Source organism: Chiroxiphia lanceolata, chromosome 6 (genome assembly GCF_009829145.1).
Source record: "Chiroxiphia lanceolata isolate bChiLan1 chromosome 6, bChiLan1.pri, whole genome shotgun sequence".
In the NCBI taxonomy this organism is placed as follows: Eukaryota; Metazoa; Chordata; class Aves; order Passeriformes; family Pipridae; genus Chiroxiphia; species Chiroxiphia lanceolata.
In genome coordinates, this window is record NC_045642.1 from 43345880 (window position 1) to 43368080 (window position 22201).

At 39.9% G+C, this 22201-nt stretch overlaps 1 protein-coding gene across 26 annotated transcripts in view; it reads left to right on the top strand.

The window, feature by feature from the left end:
* The window catches only part of NRXN3 (neurexin 3), a 1006081-nt gene that overhangs the window by 348732 nt on the left and 635148 nt on the right, over positions 1-22201 (top strand). For 23 of the 26 annotated variants that reach the window (XM_032692472.1, XM_032692493.1, XM_032692495.1 and 20 more), the window contains 2 exons: positions 11645-11848; positions 19081-19107. In XM_032692472.1, coding sequence (XP_032548363.1) covers positions 11645-11848; positions 19081-19107 — 231 coding nt within the window. The remainder of the gene's footprint in view (positions 1-11644; positions 11849-19080; positions 19108-22201) is intronic. The other 3 variants (XM_032692497.1, XM_032692473.1, XM_032692476.1) reach the window with 1 other exon arrangement.

The window sequence follows — 22201 nt, forward strand, 5'->3', positions numbered from 1 at the left end:
TTGTTAAGTTGTGTTGGGCTCTGTTCTAATAATCTCACTTTCTCTGATACACTTCAGAGATTTGGCCAAATAATGCATGCAGGAGTATTCTACAGTCCTCCAAACATACATCCAAACATCTGACCAACTTACCTTGGCTCCTATCTTTGAATATTCTCTTTGTTCTGATCCATTCCTTTCCTTTTGTTACAGAGGTAACTCTTACTAGGTACCTATTTCATATTCATATCAACAAGAGCTAATTGCTGTAAAAGAATTGTGCGTCTAATTTCCTTTATGGGTAATTTTCAGCAAATAGATAGTGATTAACTGCCCTGACCTTACCTGTGATCCCACTTAGCTAAATGGAATGGCTTTTGCGATTTAGTCTCCTAGTTCCATCTCTCCTGCATTTAAGAGTCTGAGAGACATTTTAAGTGAGAGCAAACTGTTCTTTCCACTGTACAGAGCACTAAAACTGTGGCTTTTGATGTTTTTATCAAACACCTAACTTTTTACTAGGATTCAGAATCTATTCTTAGAGGTTACACTTCCTGTCTACTACCCAGATTAGCAAACGTGTCATACTTGTGATCGGTGGCTTTATTTCTGCCCCTGTCCTGGACTTCCTCAGAGCACAGGCAGCCCTGTAGATCATTCTAAACAGTGATTTTAGAATGTGGAAAAGCCTGCCTTAGGTTGAGATTACAAAATTCCCTTTTTTTTGTATATTTCTGAACTCTGGTCTTTAGGAATGAGTGGTTGATGTTGGAATTCATCACCTTACCCTTGTGACAGGGATATATCAACAGTACCATCCTTAATGCTCTTCCTAACAGTGTGACGGCTACCACTGGTGGGGTAGGGGAACCAATTCTTCCTTGCTATTGCTCTGTGAGTATTTCAGGTTTAGCACATAAAGAGATTGTTCAGAAACCCAGAAAATCTGAGAAGGCAATGGTGACATGAAGCTTTTTATTACCTGACCACTCATTGTGGAGTTTTTTCCTAGGCAGGTAATTCTGCAGGTGTGCTGCCTAGAATTGAGTGAAGAAGGTGTGTGAAAACTGATGTCATGGGGAAGTGGCAGTCACTGATAAGCAGACACTGAATTTTGTGTTTGAGGCAGTTTACAGGTCTAAGGAGACCCTCTTCCCTGATGGCCTGCATTTAATCTGGCATAATTTGATGTAATGGATCAGAAATGTTGTAAGAAAATACATCACATCTGGTTTGCTGCTGGCAATCTGGAGAGTAAGTGTCCCTCTGGGCTGTATTGTAGTGGACAAAAGTGCTTTAGACAGGATAAATAGCAGGTTATTCACCATCAAAGCTCTCTTGGAGTTTGTCATTATGTCTAGTGTAAAGAGAACAATACAGGATGTGGGTACAGTCTTACATTTTATCTCTTACGTGGATGCAAGTGTCTTTATGTGGTGACAATGTGACTGTTTTCCAATTTCAGTTAGGAGCAGGAGAGATCCAAGCATTTCAATAAAGTCAAAGCCACCATATAAGGTGATTTGAAAATCTTCTGCACATAAATGACATTTTCAGTCTAGGATACCTGTTTATTTCAAGATTTGGTCTTGTTTTGGATAGTAATAGTCTCAGGCCTTAGGAGCTGTCTCACTAAGTCTGTGATAGAAGCAGTTGAAGAAAATTCAACTTCGCTTAACTGTGGCATCAGGATGATGCTTTTATAGTATGCCACTTTTCACTGTGTTCTGATTGCTGCCCTGAACTTCAAAGTGAATAAAACGGGATACACAATGGTGACTGAAAATTTTAGGGTCACAGCTGCTGTCATAATTTATACATCTAGAGTTCTTTTGACTGGAGAATCTCATAGAAGCTGCCAATGCCGACTAAACCTTCACAGCTTGCACAAGAAGTAGGATTTATTATATTTTACAACTCATCAAGATCATTGGAGACTCTTGGAGCTCAGCAAAGAAAAAGAAAATTAATGAAACTCTCTTCTTCATGGATACAAATCTGAGTTATGGATTGAGGATTTGGACTGGCTACTGTTATGTATAAATCCATTCACTGAATTCTAGTCTAGGCCCTTGGCCCTTAGACGAGTGTATAGTGCTGCACTGTAGATCCTGCCTTTGGCATTGGAGATAGGCTTGTAGGCGTTTAATAACTGTGTGACTTTGCATAATTATAACCAGTGTTCTGGAGTATGAATTCTAACTGTGTCTTTACCAAGAGATACTGATTTTGTAAGACAGAAACTGCACTTGGTCGTGTTTGGAGTCAGAGAAGGACAGCTCACGGATATTCCTGTAGTTCCTTTTTTATCTGAAATTCCTTTTATTATAAAAAGATTTATAAAATGTATAAAACAGATACCAGAGTTGTACAGTGGAATTTGGGCTGTGGTACAATCATGTTTTCAAAAGGCAGTGCCTGTTACTTGAAAGTAGGACTAAATTTCTTTTATCTACTAGTGAAATTTACAGGCTTGAACATGTACTTCTTGCTTTGACCTTAATGGTCTTGGCAGTATCAACTGCCATTTCATGCCAGCTACTAGTTTCTGCTTCTCTTTTCCTCTTTATCATAGTTCCAAAAATTGGACAGTGGTTGCAATTAGCTGGGTGAGCAGCTCTGGCTGTTGCATCTCTGCTGATGACTTCATTAGGAATGGACAGAGCCTGTGGGGTGCCTGGAAATCACTGTCATCATTTCTGCATTGTCTGTGCTGCAATGACTGAGCATTGCTCTCAGATGGTCATCACCTTGGGATTAAGGATTTTGCAAATGTTTTCAGGGAAAACAGCAGATCTGTGAGAGGCTCTGAAGGGTCAATCCTCCAGATCCTAGTATTATAAACTCAGCTTAGTTTATGTTGTATTTTATGTCAGGAAGTTGTAGTCTGAAACCCCAAAGTACATGTTATCCTATGTTTTTCCACAGCATACATGCTGTTCTTACCCTCCTAATAGCTACCTGCTCTGATGTATCAGGCTTCCCCAAAGATGATCTATTTTGCGGCCTTTGTGAGTGCTGTGACATTCTTGTTTCCATTAAGCTGCTTGCCTTACAGGAGTTATATTTCTCTATTTCCTCTGCCTACTTGTTTTCAGCATGGCGGTGTCTCACTTCTGTCTCCTAATTCAGTGATAGGCTGGGTTGAAGAATTTTTGCTTTTTCAAAAACACTATGGTATACCTGTGATTTTTGTGGACAAGTTTACCTACAGTATGTAGATCCAAGTTTTCCATTTACTCCCTGTCCTATTAAACCACCTCTTCCAGGAATTTAGTAAGTTCAGGGGTTTGGAATTGTCAGATGAAAAATGTAAGGAATGGAAATTGAGGGTTGTTTAGTCCATCCTGTGAACCTTCCTTAAAGCAACAGTCAGAGGCAATATTAGTTTTTCTTTCCAGTGTTGGAAAAACAGAACTGAGGAGAGGTTGTTTATGGATTTAAACAAGGTTACGAATCTAGTTCATATTACAGCCTTGCTTTTCATAGAAGGTAGGCTGGAAGAGACCTTCCAGATCATCTAGTCCAACTGTCAACCTATCACCACCATAAGTAATCCTAAACCATATCCCCAGGTGTCATATCCAGATGCCTCTTGAACACTTCCAGAGATGATGACTCCACCCTGGCAACTTATTCCAGTGCCTAACCACTCTTCCAGTGCAAAAAAAAAAAAAAAATCTAGTATCTAATCTGAACCTTTCCTGTCACAACTTAAGGCTGACTCTTCTCATCCTTTCACTTGAGATGTGGCAGAAGAGGCCAACCCCCACCTCACTACAATCTCCTTTCAGGCAGCTGTAGAGAGCAATGAGGTCTCCCCTGAGCCTCCTCTTCTCCAGACTAAGCAATGCCAGTTCCCTTAAAGCTCCTCATAAGATTGTACTCCAGACCCTTCACCAGCTTCATTGCCCTTCTCTGGGCACACTCCAGCACCTCAATGTCCTTCTTGAAGTGAGGGGCTCAGAACTGGACACAGAGCTAGAAGTGCAGCGTCACTAGTGTTGAGTACAGAAGGACAATCTCTGCCCTAGTCCTGCTGGCCACACTATTTTTGATACAGGCCAAAATGCCATTGTCATTCTTGGCCACCTGAGCACACTGTTGGCTCATATTCAGCTGGCCCTCAACCAGCAGCTCCAAGTCCCTTTCTGCTGAGCAGTTCTCCAACCACTTATAATTTTCTGTATTTTCTGTATTTTCCCATGCTGCAAATTGTGTTTGCTGCCTTTTTTTCACTGTGTACCTCCTAGAGAAGCCAAACTTCATTGTTGCTGTAATCCCCCTTTCTCGGTGAACACTACTCAGGAGATAGGGATCAAATGCTTCGACAGTGCAACTTGGCAGTGCCATGAAGAGGATTCAGAGATGTTCAAACTAAACAGAAGTTGCATCACTTTCTAAACTGTACCACCCGTGTAATGCAAACTCTCAGACTATCATTTTAGTAGCAGATTTCCCCATGCCTTCCCATTATGCTTGTTGACTTCGAGGAGCAATTCTTCTTCTACTCTTAGCCTTCTTGCCAGAGATTTCTTCTCAAATAGTTGTACACAGCTCTGCAAATGTTAGAGTGACATTTTGAGTAAATTTGAAAAGCCTGTGTGCTCCTTCTTGGTTCCCCTGCAGCTCTGCCAAGCTTCAGTACAGTAATATAGCCTCGCTCGTCACCTCCCAGGGCTAGCAACAACATTTACAAGCTACAGTTTCCTCTGCAAATACTTCCACTGTGGTACTCAGTGCTCTTCCATTTCCTCCCTTGCCCAGTTCTTTATGATTGGGGCCCGAAGAAAGTTTATTTGGCTTTTGTTGTGGAGTGCAGAGGCTTTTTTTTTTTTTTTTGGTAACTCTCCACCTGACAACACCCCTTAATTAACTTACTCTCTTTTGCATGTGGTGATGACAGGAATGGAGGAAGGACATAGCAAGCCTGATGCTGATAGAGACCGGTACATACTACTTTGTAGGGTAGCCACAGGTTAGCCTGGGGAGTTGGAGAATTGGTTCAGTACAGAAGATAAGCAAAGCTAGACTCCAGAATGCAAAGGTAAGTAAGGTTTATTAATGGAGGGAGATTTGGGATCCATGTCCCTAATATGTCTTCTCTAGGTCATTTTAAAATTTGGTAGGTCTCCATTGAAGCTTTTGTTGTAGACAGTCAAAAATCTTTTGGGATTTTACCTTACCGCAGTGTAAGCCTCACAATTTTTATTAGTTCCTTGAGATTTTTTCCACTTTGAGCTGAAAATTCTCAGGGCAGCTTTACAGGATTTTGGTATAATATAACCTCTTTATAATATTGAAGTAAAAAAGGAAGGTGTTAATTTCGGATTCAGAAAACAAAAAATTGTTCCATTCTAAAAAAAAAATCAAATTGCTTTTGTTCATAATCAAAGTTATTTCACTGTCTAAACGTATGAATCAAGGTAATTTTTTTTCTTTTTTTGTCTGAGGTAGGACATTATAGTACATGCACTGCATCCTGCACATTTATACTGATGTGTTGCTTGGGACTCTTTGTCTGCCTTTGTACCTGGTTTTTTTTTTGTCTTCCATTTTGTGGATACTTAGTCAATAATATTTTCTACAGTACTTTAATGTGTCTGTTTGTGTTTGGAAAAACCTCAAAGGGACAGGAAAGATAAGATACTGGAACAGGGTGGAGACAGTAGTATGGAAATGGAACAGAATGGAAATGGAAAGGAATAGAGTATTTATTCTTTTCTGACTTTCTAGATAAATAAATAAGTGTGGTTTGCACTTCAAGTTTCTTCAGGAATTTTTTATTTTATGTGAAGAAACTTGCACTTGTGGGCTATTTTCAGGCCCAGAAATTAAATATTTTATACAATGTTATGACATACATTTTGCAAGGTTTTGAAAAAAATGTGTTTGATAAAAAATATTCATCTGGATGTCATCTGGCCTATGTAAACATCTGCTAGCAATTTTTGTTTATAGCAGGGGCCTTATAAGTGACAATTATTATTACTGCTCCACCAGTATTCTTGCATCCCTGAAAATGTGATGGATGCCTTGGAGCTAGCTCTATTATCTCTCCCATTTGCTGCTCATTTGGAAATATTTTGTGCACATTGCACTGATAAGGGTGCCTTATGTAATTATTCTACTTTTAGTGCTTGTTTGGTCTTAAGTGCCATATGCTATTCAAATCAGAAAATTTGAATTTAAGAAAGTAGTATGCAAATCCAAAAGAAGCCAGAAATGAGAAGCAGGAAAGGCAAGTTTTAGAAAATAAAAACTGAAAGCTGAATGAAAGGCCTTTACTAAGTCTAAAACAGAGTGAGGGAGCTGGGATAATGATATGCTGATCTTCAGGATATAAGAGTCCTTTTTTGAGGGAGTAGGGGAAGAAGATGTTGTCTTAATTTGAAGCAAAGAAAAACTTGGATTGATGTTGAAAAAATACTTTGGTCTGTGAGAGAGATTAAGTACCAGGAAAACCAGTCTAGTTTCTTTACATTTCTGTAGTTGTATGTCTCCAACATTTTAATTGTTTTATCTTCATAAGTTTCCAACAACTGATAAGAATACTATTGACATTTTGTCAGGCTGAAATCTTTAAAGCAGAATAGCTTTGTTCTTACTAGCACAGTAAACCTATCAGTGGCTTATTAGTGATACTTATTATTTGCAGGGTATTTTGCTAGACTAATAAAACCCATTCTTATTTCTAAGGTAATGTTTTTCTTCAGGCAGTTATTTAAAGATGGTTTTGTGCTCTCTGTTGTTGTCTCTCTTGGTGCTAGTGAATTGCATTTACATCCCTTCAGATTGCTCTTTTCTGTTTGACAGGCTGAGTAAGGTGAGGTCTAATGACATCTAGATGGGAGACATCCAGGGAAAATTTAATTTGTTGCAAAAGGTGTTATAGCACATTTGGTAAAAAGGGACTTTTCTTATGGGTCAACAAGAAGCAGTGCCAGAGCATGGTACCACTAGCACCCTTAGGGCACCAACAGACCCTGTCTGGCCCCTGGGGCTCCCTCACCCTGCTCATGGCCCAGGATCCCATGGCAGCCCCCGTGGCCATCAGCCCCTGCCCCAGTGATGCTGTGGCAGGGCCAGCCTCCAGGTACCCACAGCCTACCCAGCCACGGGTGCTGCCAAACCGGGCTCATGTCCCATCCCTATCACCATGGCCCTGCCTGGCAATTGCAGCACGTGCTCTTAACGCTGGCCAGCAGACTGACTTCCTGACCTCACTGCAGACCTGCGTCATCACCGTGAGGTTTCCTGGATTCTTGATTGGACCTGGCCCCCACCTGCAGGTCTGTCCTGCTCACCTCTGTGGGTGTGTTGGACAGGACAGCCCTGGGCAGCAAGGGCCCGGCACCCATCCTGCTGGATGACGTGCAAGATCCTAACTGCTTGTGAGCACTTAAAGTTCATATCATGTCTTTTTCACCAAAAAAGGAGCATTATCTCCTGGGTCCTAGTCAGATTCCGTCTGAGTGATTGCGTTTGGGGTCCCCAAATTATTTGGTAGGCTTCTGTTGTTAAAACTCATCTGTGTGGAATCCACTTGGACAGGAATCAGAATTTCTTTTTCCTTTTTTTTTTTAATATTACTTTTGTGTTTGTTTTCTGTTTTAAAGTGTAATTTTGGTTTTCAGAAAATCTATTTTTATCTAGGGCCATGTGTCTGCTAGTGGATATGTGAGGGAAAGAGGTGAGCTGTGTAATGCCTGCAGGAAAGTTGTCTGGTTTTTGGATACAAAACTTAGGCATTCTAAGAATGTTTGAATTTGCAAGAACTTGGAAATATTTGATCTGAGCGTTTTGGTCTCTCAAATATAGCTGAGGAAAGATCATGTGCCTTGCGCTGCTGTCACTGGTGACTTCAGCTTTCATGACTGGTAAATATTTTTTGGGTTTTTTTGCACTGTCACCCTTCTAAAAATTTCAGGAAGAAATTACACAGTATTGGCGTCTGGAAGACAGAGGAAAGAGACCATAGGGAAGAACAGGAGACTACAGAAAAAATAAAACAGAGAAGAAAGGAAAGAAGCAAAGAATGTAGATAAATACAAGAGAGAAGTTAGAAAGCAGATGAAAAAGCATGAAGAGGTCTTGAATATTTTTCTCTCTGTATGCTAAGAATACACCTGTTCTGTTTCCCCAGGAGGTTTATGCAGAGCCTTGTGGGGAAGCAGCAGTGGATGCTAAGTGTAAAATTAAAACTGGCAGGGTCTAAGAGCACAAGACTGGGAAGCTAATCGCTCCTAATAACATATTGATTTTCAGAGATTTCTGGCATTATGTCAGGGCAGTTTTGAACCAGCACCTGGCTTCTTCTACTTGCCATCTCCAAACTAAGGCAACAAAACTTCTGGCTTTGGGATCAGAAATAAATGCCACATGATCTTTGTGTCTCTACAAATCTGTGGGGGTCTCAAACATAGTTTCACATATTGCTCCTGTGCATGTCTGTGTGAGACACCAAATTTAAGAGCAACCCAAAAAGTAGAAGGGTGGAAGAAATGTGCATGTGTTTTAAACTTAGATAGCTGTGTTGCTGCCTGTACTTATGGTGCTGAACAAAGCATTACAGTTCCATTGCTGCAGATGGCTAAGGACAATGGAGTGGGTGCCTGTATTCAGGCAGAAGTCTCCAGCACAGGTGCCTGGGAGGTTGAGGTCATGTACTTGCTGCCAGGTTACATTCAGCCGTGAGCAGATTTCTGTATGTGTTGCTCAGCTGTAACACGCCTTCCTCAACCTTTGAGGACTGACTGTCAGGACAAGAACATAGGTTTTATTTGTATGACTGCTACCCTCCTCTGAAGGGGTGTTTCTGTAGCTGGAGGGAATGGTCTGCTTGCAAGGAGATGTGCTGGACAGGCTCCCAGATACTCCAGATAGCGAAGACTTGCAAAGTGAGAATGAAATCTTGTTATTTTTTAAATATGTCAAGTGCATAGCCGGGCTGAGCTGGGCCAGGCTGAGGTCAGCATGGAGCACAAACAAGAATAGAACATTAAATTTTATCTGCTTATTTTTACGAGGTTTCATTGTCCCGTATTTGTAGCAGACTGGCCAGAGAAGGACAGTAATACATGATTTAGGCTACTGTGGAATGTCAGCTAAAACACTGTCCAGACTTTTGTGTCAACTTCAGCAATTCTGAGTGTTCTTCAGGTCCTCTTTACGTAAGTATAATAGTGAGGGTTGGGATCTCTTGTCTAAGGACAGTAATTACTTGACAATGGGATCAGTGAAGCTGAAGGACACAAATTCATATTGAAGGGAAGAGTGGAATTATTACCATGCTTTTGGTTTGTTTTGAAGTCCACAGAAAAACTCATGTTTTCAAAGCACCGAATGCATGGCAGTGTGGAGAAGAAAGCAGCAGAGCTGGGACACTTGTGTCAGCTACTCCCACTCACAGGCCTGATATCCCTCCCCTCAGCTATTTATGTGCTAGGGCAAGCAACTGTTTCATGCAAGGCGCATCTGAGCTGAAGGCGTCAAAAGAGCCATTTCATGCTTGACTGCATTTTCTAATACAATCTGCACAGAGAGAGGAAAGAGAGCAAGGAAGGTCTGTGTGTACATAGGCATTGGCTTTGAATGTATGTATAATATACAGTACATTTAATTCCAGCTTGCAGCTGTGGGTGGCAAGTAAGAGGTGCAGATGTGAGGGGGAAGAGAATTGCACTTTGAAAAGAAGAAACTATTCTCCCACCTTGAAAAAGGTTTCTTGGCCAAATGAAGATGTGAGTCCCCAGGGCAGTGCTGACAGCTGGTACCCAGAAGGTGTATGTAATGGCTGAGTGGGTGATGTGCGTAGAGAGCTTTCTGTGTACAGACCATGACAGTGTGTGGGGAGTGCAGCTAGGAAAAGTGGTGAATATGGATGCTGTTCACAGACATCTTAATGATGCTTCCAGAAATGTTTTCTTCCTAATGTGTTTGTAAGTCCTGTGGCTGGAGAGGTTCTGCATACCAACTGTTAGTGTGGTGGGTCGCTGCACCAGCACAACCATAGTGATCTCCTCCAAATGTTTTGGAACTATATAAACATCTCCTATGTCACTTTATCAGCTTGATATTTATGTCTTTATTTATCACCTCATTTGCATATTTATTGCATTGCAATTCTGTTACTGGCCATTGTGGAGCCAACCATGGATCTTTTACAGCATGGACATTTGGCTGTTCCTCAGTTTCTCATCCATCTACCCTACTGTAGCATCTAACATTAAAACATTGAGAAGGTGTAAGGTTTTGCTCTGCCAAGCTTGCTGTTTCCTGCTAGAAGTTCTGCTCCTATCAGCTGGGAAATATGGGACAAAGGAGTGAAACATAAAGAGAATATCCGAATTCCAATACATGTTATTGCAATTGTTTCAATTAGATGGGCTGTTAGCTTTCTGGGATGTGTGTGATGAGAATCCCAGTCAATCATTTGAAAAAACTTTAGCTGAACCTGAGCTGCATGAGACACTGGTAAAAATGCTTTATGGAGCAATCCTTCCAGGTGCTTAGGGAGCTAATTGGTCTATTTTTTTCAAAACCTCTGGGATTTTTACATGTAGGTTTGTGGTAGAACCCCTGCATGGAGCAATTTCTACAACCCTGCTTTTGGTAGGGGTTGGCTGTTGTGAAAAGGAATGCTCTGATTCATATATTAATATATTTATGTAGATTTGTAAATTTTGGAGGTAAAAATGCTTCTCAGCATACTCCAGGATTGAAACAATGATTGCCATGCTGCAGTTCTGTCACAAGACTTTAATTCTACCCTCCTTAGAGGAGAATATCACTTTCTGCAAGCAAGACTCTGAACAAATAGAGAATGCTAAGTATTATAACTCCTTCCCTCAGCTGAACTTCCCATTTTCTTTGACATCCTCAGAGATGATAGAAAAATGTAATTTCTTTCTTGACTGTTTTGTTGTTTGTTTTTTGTTTTGTTTTTTTTTTTTTTTTTGTTCCTCCTCCTGGCTTTCATTGGGCATCCATCTCCTAAGTTTGTGTTTGAATGACACTTAAACTTGCAGTGGTGTTTGGTTTGTTCCTTTCTCCGTTTGTATCAGTTGTGTCGGCAGAGCTCTACTAATGTTGCTTGTTAGTAAAGAGTGGAAAAATATAAAATCACAAACCAGAACAAATCTGATGTAGAAAAGACCTGTTAGGAAAGTCACTTTATACAGTTGTTTTTCTTTAAAGTGGTAGCAATGAAATTAAATTCCTCTCTCGATAAGCAACAGGAAGAGTACCAGAAATCGGAACTCTAGTCATTACAACTAGTCCTGTGGAAGGCTGGACTTCAGAACACTGAAGGAGATTGCATTTTTTGGAAGATGTGAAAAACAGAGGCTTTGCTAGCTCGTAATCACAAAAGGGCCCTGTGCTAACATGCTTGTCCTTGGGCATTATGTGTCCATGGGTACTGCTGACTCCAGTTGTGGTGAACACCATATCTTTGTTTCTGCTCATGCTTGCCATGTAAGGTTTCTGGATGCGGTTAAACAGTTTTTGCATTTTTCCTCAGTTACATATCTTTCTGTGGCAAGTGGTATGATTTCTGTAGACACAGCGCTCTGTGATAGATGTCAAGGTTCTTCAGGTGTGAAGGTCACACAGAGGTGTAACTTCTTTTCATTTTTTGCAATTGTTTGCTGATTCCTTGCAGAGGCCTCTATACTGAGCTATGATGGCAGCATGTACATGAAGATCATCATGCCTATGGTTATGCACACAGAAGCAGAAGATGTGTCCTTTCGTTTCATGTCCCAGCGTGCTTATGGGCTGTTGATGGCAACCACCTCACGAGACTCTGCTGACACTCTGCGCCTGGAGCTGGACGGAGGCCGTGTCAAACTTATGGTCAATTTAGGTATCGTATAAAAACCTTCTGTTGCCCTCTTCATTATTAGTTTGGGCTTGTGATTAGTGGTTTTTAAAAATAATTTCATTTAATTTCTGTTGGTTTGATTGGATTGGATTGATTTCTAAAATAACTGCTGAGACCTTCTTAATTATATACTCTTGCGGAAAGAAATTCTCTTCTGCATTGCTGCATGAAGATTTGCTGTCAGTTCTTCGTTATGGACAGTGTTGGTTTTTAAGTCTTAAAGTTTTTAAGTTTCCTTTCTTGATCTGGGACTGGTGAGCTCTGTGTGAGACATGCTGCTTGGTCCATCTTTTGATCAGTTACATCCCTCATTCATCCAGCATCACTCAAAACAGTCATAGGTGAACATAGAAAGGAAGCAAAACGGATATGGTGGGAAGCAGAAGTCCTGTGAATCCCCTGCCCTTTACATAATTTGACAGCATTTGATACAGCTTGGCATATTTTACATATCAGTATAAAAACCTCTTTTTTTTTATTGTGTCTTTATTAAAAAGAAGGTAACAATAATAAAAATGCATTCCCTCATCCCAAAGAATTCTGTTCTGTCTCCTCAGAGTTACACTTTCCCGGAAAATAATTAAAAAAGACAATTGGAAACAAGTCCTATAATAACAACAATGCAAAAACAATTGGGAGTGAATGTGCTATTAGATTAGCCTCAATTCATTTTCTTGACAGTCTTTAAGTATTGTACTGAATGAAAAATAGCCTCTTTAAATAATGTAAATACATGAGTTGAAGCTTTCTTTCACTTTTCAGTGATGCAACTTGTTACTTCATGTGTATTCAGCAATATAACTAAGAAGAGGTTCTGACTCGGAGACAAAACTAACATGACAGTGTGTAATGTTAGAGCTCTTCTAATGTGTAGGGTATTCTATATGAAGATGTGTGTATGGTCCGTGAAAGCTTGTGTCAGTTTTCAAAATTCTAAACCCCACTGGAACAAACTTCTGCATTTTTTTACCGGTATCAGTGTCTTCAAAGCCCTGCTGTAGTGTTATCAGGAGAAAACCATGTAGTGGCTTTGTAGAGTATGTTGTCCAGCAGTTATCCTCTGGAACTAGCTTGGTTTTTAAAATTTCATCTGGTGTCTTTTTTTTGGCTTTGAAATTGCAAGCCAGACCATTAATATTTGCTTTCGGAATAAGAAAGTAAGAGAAGAAGATGCATCAAACAAGTTCATATCTCTTAAAAGCCAAGGTCTATAGAAAGGTCTATCTAAAGATCTATAGAAACTCTTGATTTTTAGTAAAAAAAAAATAAAATTGCATATTTGCTCTGCTTAGCTTGACCGAAGAAATGTAAAGCAATACTGAGTCTTTAGCTAACATAAAAGCACTTGCTGTGCTATCCAGACTGGCCTAGAGGACAAATGGAATAGATGAACTTCAGCTATGACAGTAACTTCTCAAATAAAGAGAAACAGCACTCTGATGATAGCCATCTCAACCTATATTAACTTTAAATGGAGGAAAATTTCATAGATTCACATGGTGTGTCTGGAGAACAGCTCATAAGAATGTAACATTCTTACATGTGCAAAGAGAATCTTTCACAGAGCTCCAGAGCATGTTTATATGTGTGTCTGCATTTTCTTCTGATCTAATCAGTTGCTGCTAATAATAAAGAAAAAATAAGATTATTTTTTCACCACTGTTTCCTTTCTTGAAAATTATTGCTATCTGTTTTTTCTCAGAAAATAAAATTAGTTGCTGAAAGATTGGTAGTGGCCTGCTTCTATTGGGGAAGTGATGGGGAGCTAAGTATCTGCTTAGCTCTACACTATCCTCTTGTAACCCAGAGCCAGTTATTTTACTTTTATGCCTTAGTTTCTCTCTGCTTAGAAGAGAATTCTTTGCAACCTGCAAGAGATGTGCTAGTATTTTAATAAGAGCTGCTTTTATCACCTTTGATACTCCCACATGATAAGTACTACAGTTTGAAAACTGCCAGACTTCATCACAAAATTATCACTTTTTCTCCTGAAGAAGATACTGCTTATTTGATTCTGTTATTTATTTATCTTAAGAATGAATGAGACTAAGGGGAATTTTGGACGTTTAGGGCCTCCTAGAGGTAGACCCTATGTGAATATGAGGAGGGTAGATTTAGATTACCCTGAATATACTTATCATTTTTTACAGTTTACTCTTTCCTTTCCAGTTTTCATTATATCATGCTGGCAGACAATATTTTGCCTCAGGGCCTGTCAGCATTGTTTGCCTGGTTGGCACTGGTCACTTCTACCACTCACTGGGGTCTGTTATGCCAGACCCCAATCACCTAACCTAGAGGTGGACTGTTCAACTCTTACTGTCTGGCATCTAAAAGATGTAGCTAAAGATTTGACAGATGGTCTACACATATTTGGAAAGAGATGTGTTGTTGACAGTTTAATGCAGGGACAAAATCTGTAAACAAACTCCTGTGTCAACTGAAGGCTATTTTTGTGTAGTTGCAGGGACTGAAGCAATGTGTATGTCAGATTTGCTAACTTTTCAGCTGGAAACTTTTGGGAGGTTGACTTTTCCCCAATGTTGACTACAGGGTGCATCAGGAGAAACCTGTGAGCACTCTCCTAGAAGTGAGCACTCAGCAAAAAGGTAGTTTAGACTGTTGGAACCCAGACTGAGCTCCACCTCTCCTCTCTTCGGATTTATAAAGCTGAGATAATTTCCTTGAAACAGGACTTTCCTTCTATCAAAACAGCACGGTTACCTTGCTGCTGAAGAAACAGAATTTGAGGAGGAATGACCTTACCAGAGCCATTCATTTCCAGTTGTTTACTCTAAGTCACGTCTAACTCTGTAAGGAGACTATTCATTGCCCAAATGTCACAAACAAGAACCAAATCTTTATCTGACCTTGCCAAACTCCTGTTACCAATGAGAAACAGTCATCAGCACCACCTTTGAAGTCCTGAGTATGCTCAGTGTAAGCGTCCCCGAGCATCTAACCCAAGACAGATATGTGTAAACAAAGACTGTTTTGAGTGGTGAGTTATTTAATTGTGGTTTTCTTATAAGTCATTTAATACTATTACTAAGAGCTGTCTCTTCTCTTCTTTGATCTATTCCATTTGATTACTTATTATCATTTATATGTTTATTAAGGTATTCCTAAGTTGGTTTTTTTATTTCTTTTCTTCTTTTTTTTTTTTTTTAACTCTTCTGTGTATTTCAGTTGTAAAACTTTCCCATACCCCATCAGCCATGGTAAATCAAAAGATGGTATTCGACCCTTCAAAGGCCTGAAGCCTGCGGCCCGCATAGCAAACAGCCCTGAGAACAGAGCATACGGAGCAGCCTGCAGGAGCTGGCATATCCCACTCACCCCCTCAACACTCAGTGTCCAAACCAAACAGGGGAGAGAGAGAGATAGTCCAGCAGGCATGGGTGGGCATGGGCAGCTGGGTGCTTGCTGAGGAAGGTGGGAGGCAAAGGAAGAGCAGTAATGAATAATTCTCTGAGGAAGAGGGCAAGGAAGTTGTTTCATACCTTTCCAGTGTGAGTGCCCAAGGCACTGCAAATCTGCATGTTGACAGCATGTCTCTCAGTAGTTTGAGTGTTTGTTGTGTGAAGAATAGAAATCCAAATGTGATATATATCTCACTTCTGTTGAGAAGGACTTTGAAGAAATGGGTATGGAGTGGAAGGAGAGAGAGAGAAATTAAGTAAATCATGGCTTGGAACATGCTTGGGAATAATTTCTGATGCTGAGATGATGTACAGAAAGAGAAAGAAATGGCTGGTCTGATAGGGAGATCCACCTTCACATTTTTCCTCCCACTGATAAGTTGGAGGATTAGTGTTATACTGACTTTTATTTAAGAATATTTCAGGTTTTTTTCTTCCTGCCCTGGCATATCTTCAGGTCACTGGTGACTAGGATAAATATTTCCTGCTTCCTCTGATGTAAGGAAGTGTAATCATCCCTCTCGCCTATCTTTTCCTAAGATGTATTCTCAAGGGTGTCAGGGACACCTTTGCCCTTCCAAAATGAAAAGTATTTTTGTAATTTCTCCATACAAATAGTGCAAGTAGAAGAGAGGCAAGAAACCTCAGTGTTACATGGGGTAAGAGTGTGCATGGGACTTTATCTGGTTTCCCCACAGGAGATAACCTAGAGTGAGTCTAGAAACAGTTGGGCCCCGATTATCTCTTTTGTTCTATTCTTGCCTTAAAGTACTCTTCCATAGCCCCTTATGGCTGCTTATCCAAAGGAACAAACATTTTGTCCTCACACAGCAGAGGTGACTTTCTTTCCTGATTCAAGGATAAAATGGCCTGGAGCCTTAGCAATGTCAAATAAATATCACTATTTTCAGACACAAAGATATAAATGGTAAGAAACACAGGCCTAATTCGCAGATACTTCTGTTAGCTACTAAAGATACTTCCATTCAAACAATGAATTAGTGTTAGCTAATTGCAGTGGAGGTATTTAACCTTTTGCAAGGAGAGGGTCTTTGGCTCAGTTTCCAGGTAATATGCTCTGGAAAATGCTCCATCTGAGCACTAAGGAAGGAGTTTCTGGTTTACATCAGAAAAATAATGAAAGTAACTGCAGAAGGTCTTCTCAGCTTCCTATTTCCCATGCAGTTACAGACTGTTTTCATTTCACTGCTGTCCTCATCCAGTTGCTGAACTGACAGCTGTTTAGACATACTCCTCTTCAAAACTTACCTCATCAGTGGAAACTGATAAGAGGGCTGAGTGCCCTAGATGAGGATTACCAGAAGTCCTAGTACTGTGCAGGAGGAATCCCAAGCAGTTTTTTAAATTATTCCAGAATTAACCAGATGCTGCTGTTTTAGGCACAAAGACCGAACTAAACCTGCACCCTTACTGCCAGGAAAAATCTCCTCTGCTTTGGATTTGTACAGCTGTACTAGTTTAGAGCCTTCCTGCTCACATTCTGGAGATATAATAGCACTGTGTAGTTGTCAGGGCAGTCCCCTCAGTGGCCTGGTCTTTAATCCTTTGAAATAGAAGTCTCGCAGTCAGGATAAAGGCTACACTGGTTTTCAGTTTGAAACATCTGTCCTTTCACCTGGAATAGTGACTGAGCCTGTGGGTAAGACCCAGACCATTTTGATATTGCTGCCAAAAAAAAAAAAAGGCAAAACTTCTCTGCAGACATCAGTAACACAGCAATGGTTTTAGCCTCTAGCTTGGATGAATGTTGCTGTGGACCAGCCATGTTTCCCTTTCCAGCACGCTCTTTAGCCTGTAAGAAATTCCCGTATTGTTCCAGCTGTAGCAACTCTCTTGACCTCACTTGCTTGAAATGAGACTTGGGAGTCTCTCTTGCTGTCACTCTCCATCAGGTCATAGAAGGAAGCTCCCCTGCATGTACTATAGAGCTCCCCTTACCCCACCCAACTCCTCTAAGGGATATAGCCACCACTGTATGGTGATCGTAGCAATTGCTCCAGGGCTGTTTGCTCCCACTTTTCTGTTGCGGTTGACGACACATGACAAACCTAATCGCACAAAACCAAACCCAGATTTTCTTAGGAGAAGTTCTGCTTGAAAACAGACTCTCTCTGGCTATGTTACTCCTGATTGGTGGTGTGTCCCAATCATTACAGTGCTCATTACAGCTCTTTATTTATTATTTATAGACTCTTATTCTTTCCCCTCCTTTATTTTTTAGGAACTGCATTCAGTGTCAGCTGCTGAAATAGTTTTCCTACATTTGTATAAGTAAATACAAAATTGGTCCAGTTAAGAAGCAAACTGCATTATATTTCTCTACCATTCTGTATAATCTCCCTTTCTGGGCCATATCTCTTTAATAAATATGACCATTTCTACTGGTTAAAGCATTACTTGTCCAGATAGAGTGCCCACTAGCATGGTGCTATTATTCATGACCTTGGTTTCATGAGAGAAGGTCAGCATACCAAGATATGTAATAGCACTGATACAATAGCTCTCGCCCACATTAGACACCACAGCAATGGATGTTCACAAGTAAGTAGGCATTTATAAATGAAAGATCCTCTTCTGGATCATAACCTGAGATACGCTGAGCATTAGCGTGTTAAATGAGAGAAGCAATGCTCAGAAGCCCTCTAGCTCAGGCTCTTCCTACCTCAGCTTGCTTTCTCTTCAGTTACCATTTCTTAGATTCTCCAAGCATAACTCTCTTTTTCTTTCCATGTATCTCTCTTTATCCCTTCCTTACCTGTAACCTCTGAATGAAGCAGAGCCAGCAAAGGTTCCCAGATCTGCCACTTCACTGCCCATTTCATCTTCTCCCTGAACGTTACAAACACTCCATTCAGTCTTAGCGTTCAGACAGCAAGATGAGATTGGGCTCTGAGGAACTGGCAGGGCTGGGGACCTTTGAAAGAAACCCCCGTTCTCCCTGCCAAGCCCAAAAAAAAGTATTGCCAACCTCCAGAACTAGCTGAAATCTGGGCTGGGCGTTCGTGCGGTTAGCTGTTTGCAAGTGGCCATTTTATGATAGGACACAACTGGGCAGTATATTAACCCTTTCCTCACCTGAGCGGACAGTGTCAAATGTGTCTGTGCACATAAAAAGTGTTCTGGGCTGGCCACTGGGGGAATGAGAAGAGGGTCTGTCTTTGGGAGAGCTGGAAAGGGTTAAATATTGCACCAACAAATCTCATAGGCTGATTTTACAGGTATTCTCTGTTGACAGATGGTGTATTTATGCAATAACAATACGAATTAATTCAAAAGAAACCAAGTGTAAAGGTTGATTTTGAGCTTCAAGCTTCTTAGAGAAATTGCTAAAGGTTTCTAAAAAGCAAAATGACACTGGAGTATGACTTGTGTTTTGAGGGAGATTTTTATGCCTTAATTATAAATTTTTTAATTGTAATTCACATCAATACATGGTCTGGAGTGGAAGATACTCTTAAATGTGTAGGTTTCTATAAAAAGGAAAGAACTTTCTGTGTCAACGTGTGGATATATATGTATATTGGTATATTTCTCTATACATATGTATATATATATATGTATATATATATATTTATGTAACAGATATTTACATAGAATATACTGTACATATACACCCACTCCTAAACTTGTACAGACTGTATATAAGTATAAAATGGCCACATCTCTTTGCGTGTGTCTGTCCCCGGAAGGGTGGACTGATTGTTTTTGGATGTCTGCAGCTGTTACCTTGAAGGATGCAATTTCATCTTTCATTTATTTTTCCCCATCTAGACTGTATCAGGATAAACTGTAACGCCAGTAAGTTTTCCCTCAAGTTTCATTTTGTTCTCTTTCTATATATATTAAAATAACTTTATTTTCTTTGCTGTTTTATAAGCTGTTTTTATTTTCTTTTTCTTTTTCTTTTCTTTAAAAAAAATCTTCTTAAATTGAAGGGTTGGGTGGGATATGAAGCTGGAGGGGGAGGAGGGAAGACCTTAAGATGATTGTATGTGAAAATTTTGTATTAGGTTTCTCTGAGAAGGGGATGAACTGTTATTTCATAGCTTTGCAGAAGAGCACCTGTGGAACCTGATGAGCTGATATTATATTTCACTGGTAACCTGTTGTCTTTATGAAAACTTTTAAAGAACCACATAAGAATAACAACAGGTACTGTATGCACTTCTCCACTACAAAAAGGCATGCATATTTAAAAACAAAACAAAACAAAGCAATCTTCAAACTCTCACTTTATTACAGAATGGCAACAACTTAACCTGATATTTATTCAAAGTAATTTTATTTGGGTATAGAATAAGGAAAAATTAGATCTTACATTTTGAGTATATTATATTTATATATATATATAATTTGCTAGTCATAGGTTTCTGTAATAAATTCCATCTGAATCTTTGAGTCCCTGAAAATTCCTTTCAATCTATAGAAGTAGGGGGGAAGGATTATAAAATCTTGGTGAAAAATAATAGTGAAAGATCATATCCTGTTCTAGACTGACTGAGCAAGCCCAATCTTTTCTGCTCTACTTCAAAGAGCTGATCAAAGTTGATGTAGGCCTCAAAGTAAAAAGCACTTCCCAGAGAGTGGAGCTGTTTATCTCTAAAGTGTGCTTTGAGGCTTGTCTTACTTTTAACCAGATTCCTGAACTGGCAGATCCTCAGTATTGCATTTTATGTGGAAGTATTTATGGAAGACTGAACATCACTGTGGAAATGCTATGAGGGATTAAAAAGCAAGGATGGTCCATGTGTTTTCTAGAGGCTGTGGCCTTTTCCCTCATCACTGAGCTGCATCCAAGCTAGCAGAAGTGTGTTGCACCCCCAAAAGAAACACAGAGCTTTCAAGTAGTAAAGCCAATTGTAGCAGCACCAAGAATCTTATTCTAAAGCAGTTTCTTAACAGATTTGCCATAGTTTGGGTCTAAGAATAGATTTGTAGCATTAGACAGCAGACAGCATTTCTTTGGTATTTTTTCCTATGTGTACAGTATTTGTAGAATTTAAAAGGTTATCCATGGTTGCAAATAGGAAAAAAAATACACACATAATCAGACAATAGATTCAGATTCCCCTCCTCATCAATGCCAGCTGATTGAGACCCTGCTTTTCAGTAAGTGCAAGCAATTAGTTTTTCGGTCTTGGGAAGTGGTCCCTAGGAGCCTGTTGCAAGGGGCAAGCCCCGATGTGCCTGAGGAGCTTGTTTATGATCATTTACTTTATTTAAATTATTAAACTATTATCTCAATCTATGGGGTTTACCTTTTTCTGATTTTCCTCTTCATCCCACTGAGGGGAGGAGAGGTGTAAGCAAGCAGCTGCATGGTACTTAGTTGTTTTGTGGGATTAAACTGCTACAAGTGGGATCAACCAGTGTATGACAAATCTTGACAGGTCTTGTTGCATTCCTTTTGCTCTTTGAAGTTTTCACACTATATTTCAAGACAGAATGTGCAATAGGAAAAAGTGTCTTGAATCTAGTAGCTGAGATTGCCAGATTTTACCCAGTAATGCTGAGGACATTTCCATAAAAATAGGATCTTTTACTTCCTGAGACTTCATATGCTTTTGCTGCTCAGCCACCTGTAACTCTATCAAAACACTTGCACCACACTTCTTGATGTATGTCATCTGAGGATCCATATCAGTTCCTCTAGTACTGGACAACAATCTGATGTTTTTGTTAACATCTTCAACTTTTCATGACAGCTGGCTGTTAAAAGCTGAGCTATGGAAGACTGTCTTCAGGTGGGAAATCAGCTTGAGTAGCAAGTAGCAATGGTCTGGTTTTCATGAAAGAAAAATCTAGCACTGATTGAAAGAAACATTAAAAAAAAAAAGAGGGAAAAGAGAATCCTATAATCAGAGCAGTGGGAAGATAGTCTGAATTCAATGCTTTTGTTGGTTTCCTCATAAGCATGAAAACATCTTGAATCATTTTGCTACCATGCATTTTTAATAGTTGAGCCTGTTGCATTTTTCAGTAGTCTTCCCCTGAAGGTTTTCATTTATTTATTTATTTAGCACTTTGGGTCTTCCTAATTTATTTTTATCATACTTTGCTGAAAATGAGCAACCCTACTTCTAGTCCCTCCAACACCTTGTGTTTTTGCTGCCTGTTGCAATTTCTCAGGTCAGCTGTCCTGCTTTCTAGAAGGGAACCTACTGGGGATTGGTGAAAAACTTTACCCTTGCATGAATAAAATACGGTTGGGCAGAAGCAGACTTAATACCACTGTAACCGCTCCTGCAGGCACACTGACATTTACTTGTGCAGAGGGAGTTATCCACAAACATGAGTCTGCTAGGGTCTGTTGAAATGAGCAGAAGTGTTTTAAAGTAACTAGACAAATGGAATTCCCAATCAAGAGTTTCAGGTCAAGCAGTCACCACTGCTAACTGAACAGAAGGGACCCGGTGCATGGTTTTAAAGGTAAACAGAGCTGTACTTTCGGGGTTTCGTGGAACATGTAGGTTAAGAGCCTACCATTTCAAGCACTGAAGCTCATGCTATTTGAGAGGAGTCTAACATACTGTCCCAGGTAAGCCTTTAATTTTCAATGTACTTGCTCTTAATTTTCATTGAAAGCATTGAGTGTTATTGTCTTACGTGTCTTGGGTTGTCATATATCTGATGCAAAATACTGTTTTCCATCATTTCATCTTACCCTCTCTCTCTGTCTCGTCACTATTGTATTTCACAATTCTGAAATGGCAGACTTTCATACTTTCATACTTTCATACTACTTTCATAGTATTGGAACTTTTTTTACTGTCTCTGTATTTATTTTAATACTCATCTCATCCTTTCCTTTCACTTTTGAAGATACCTAAACTGATCTTATCTGTTTCTCCACACCGACAGAGTTTGAAATTAGGACACAACAGTGCTGTTG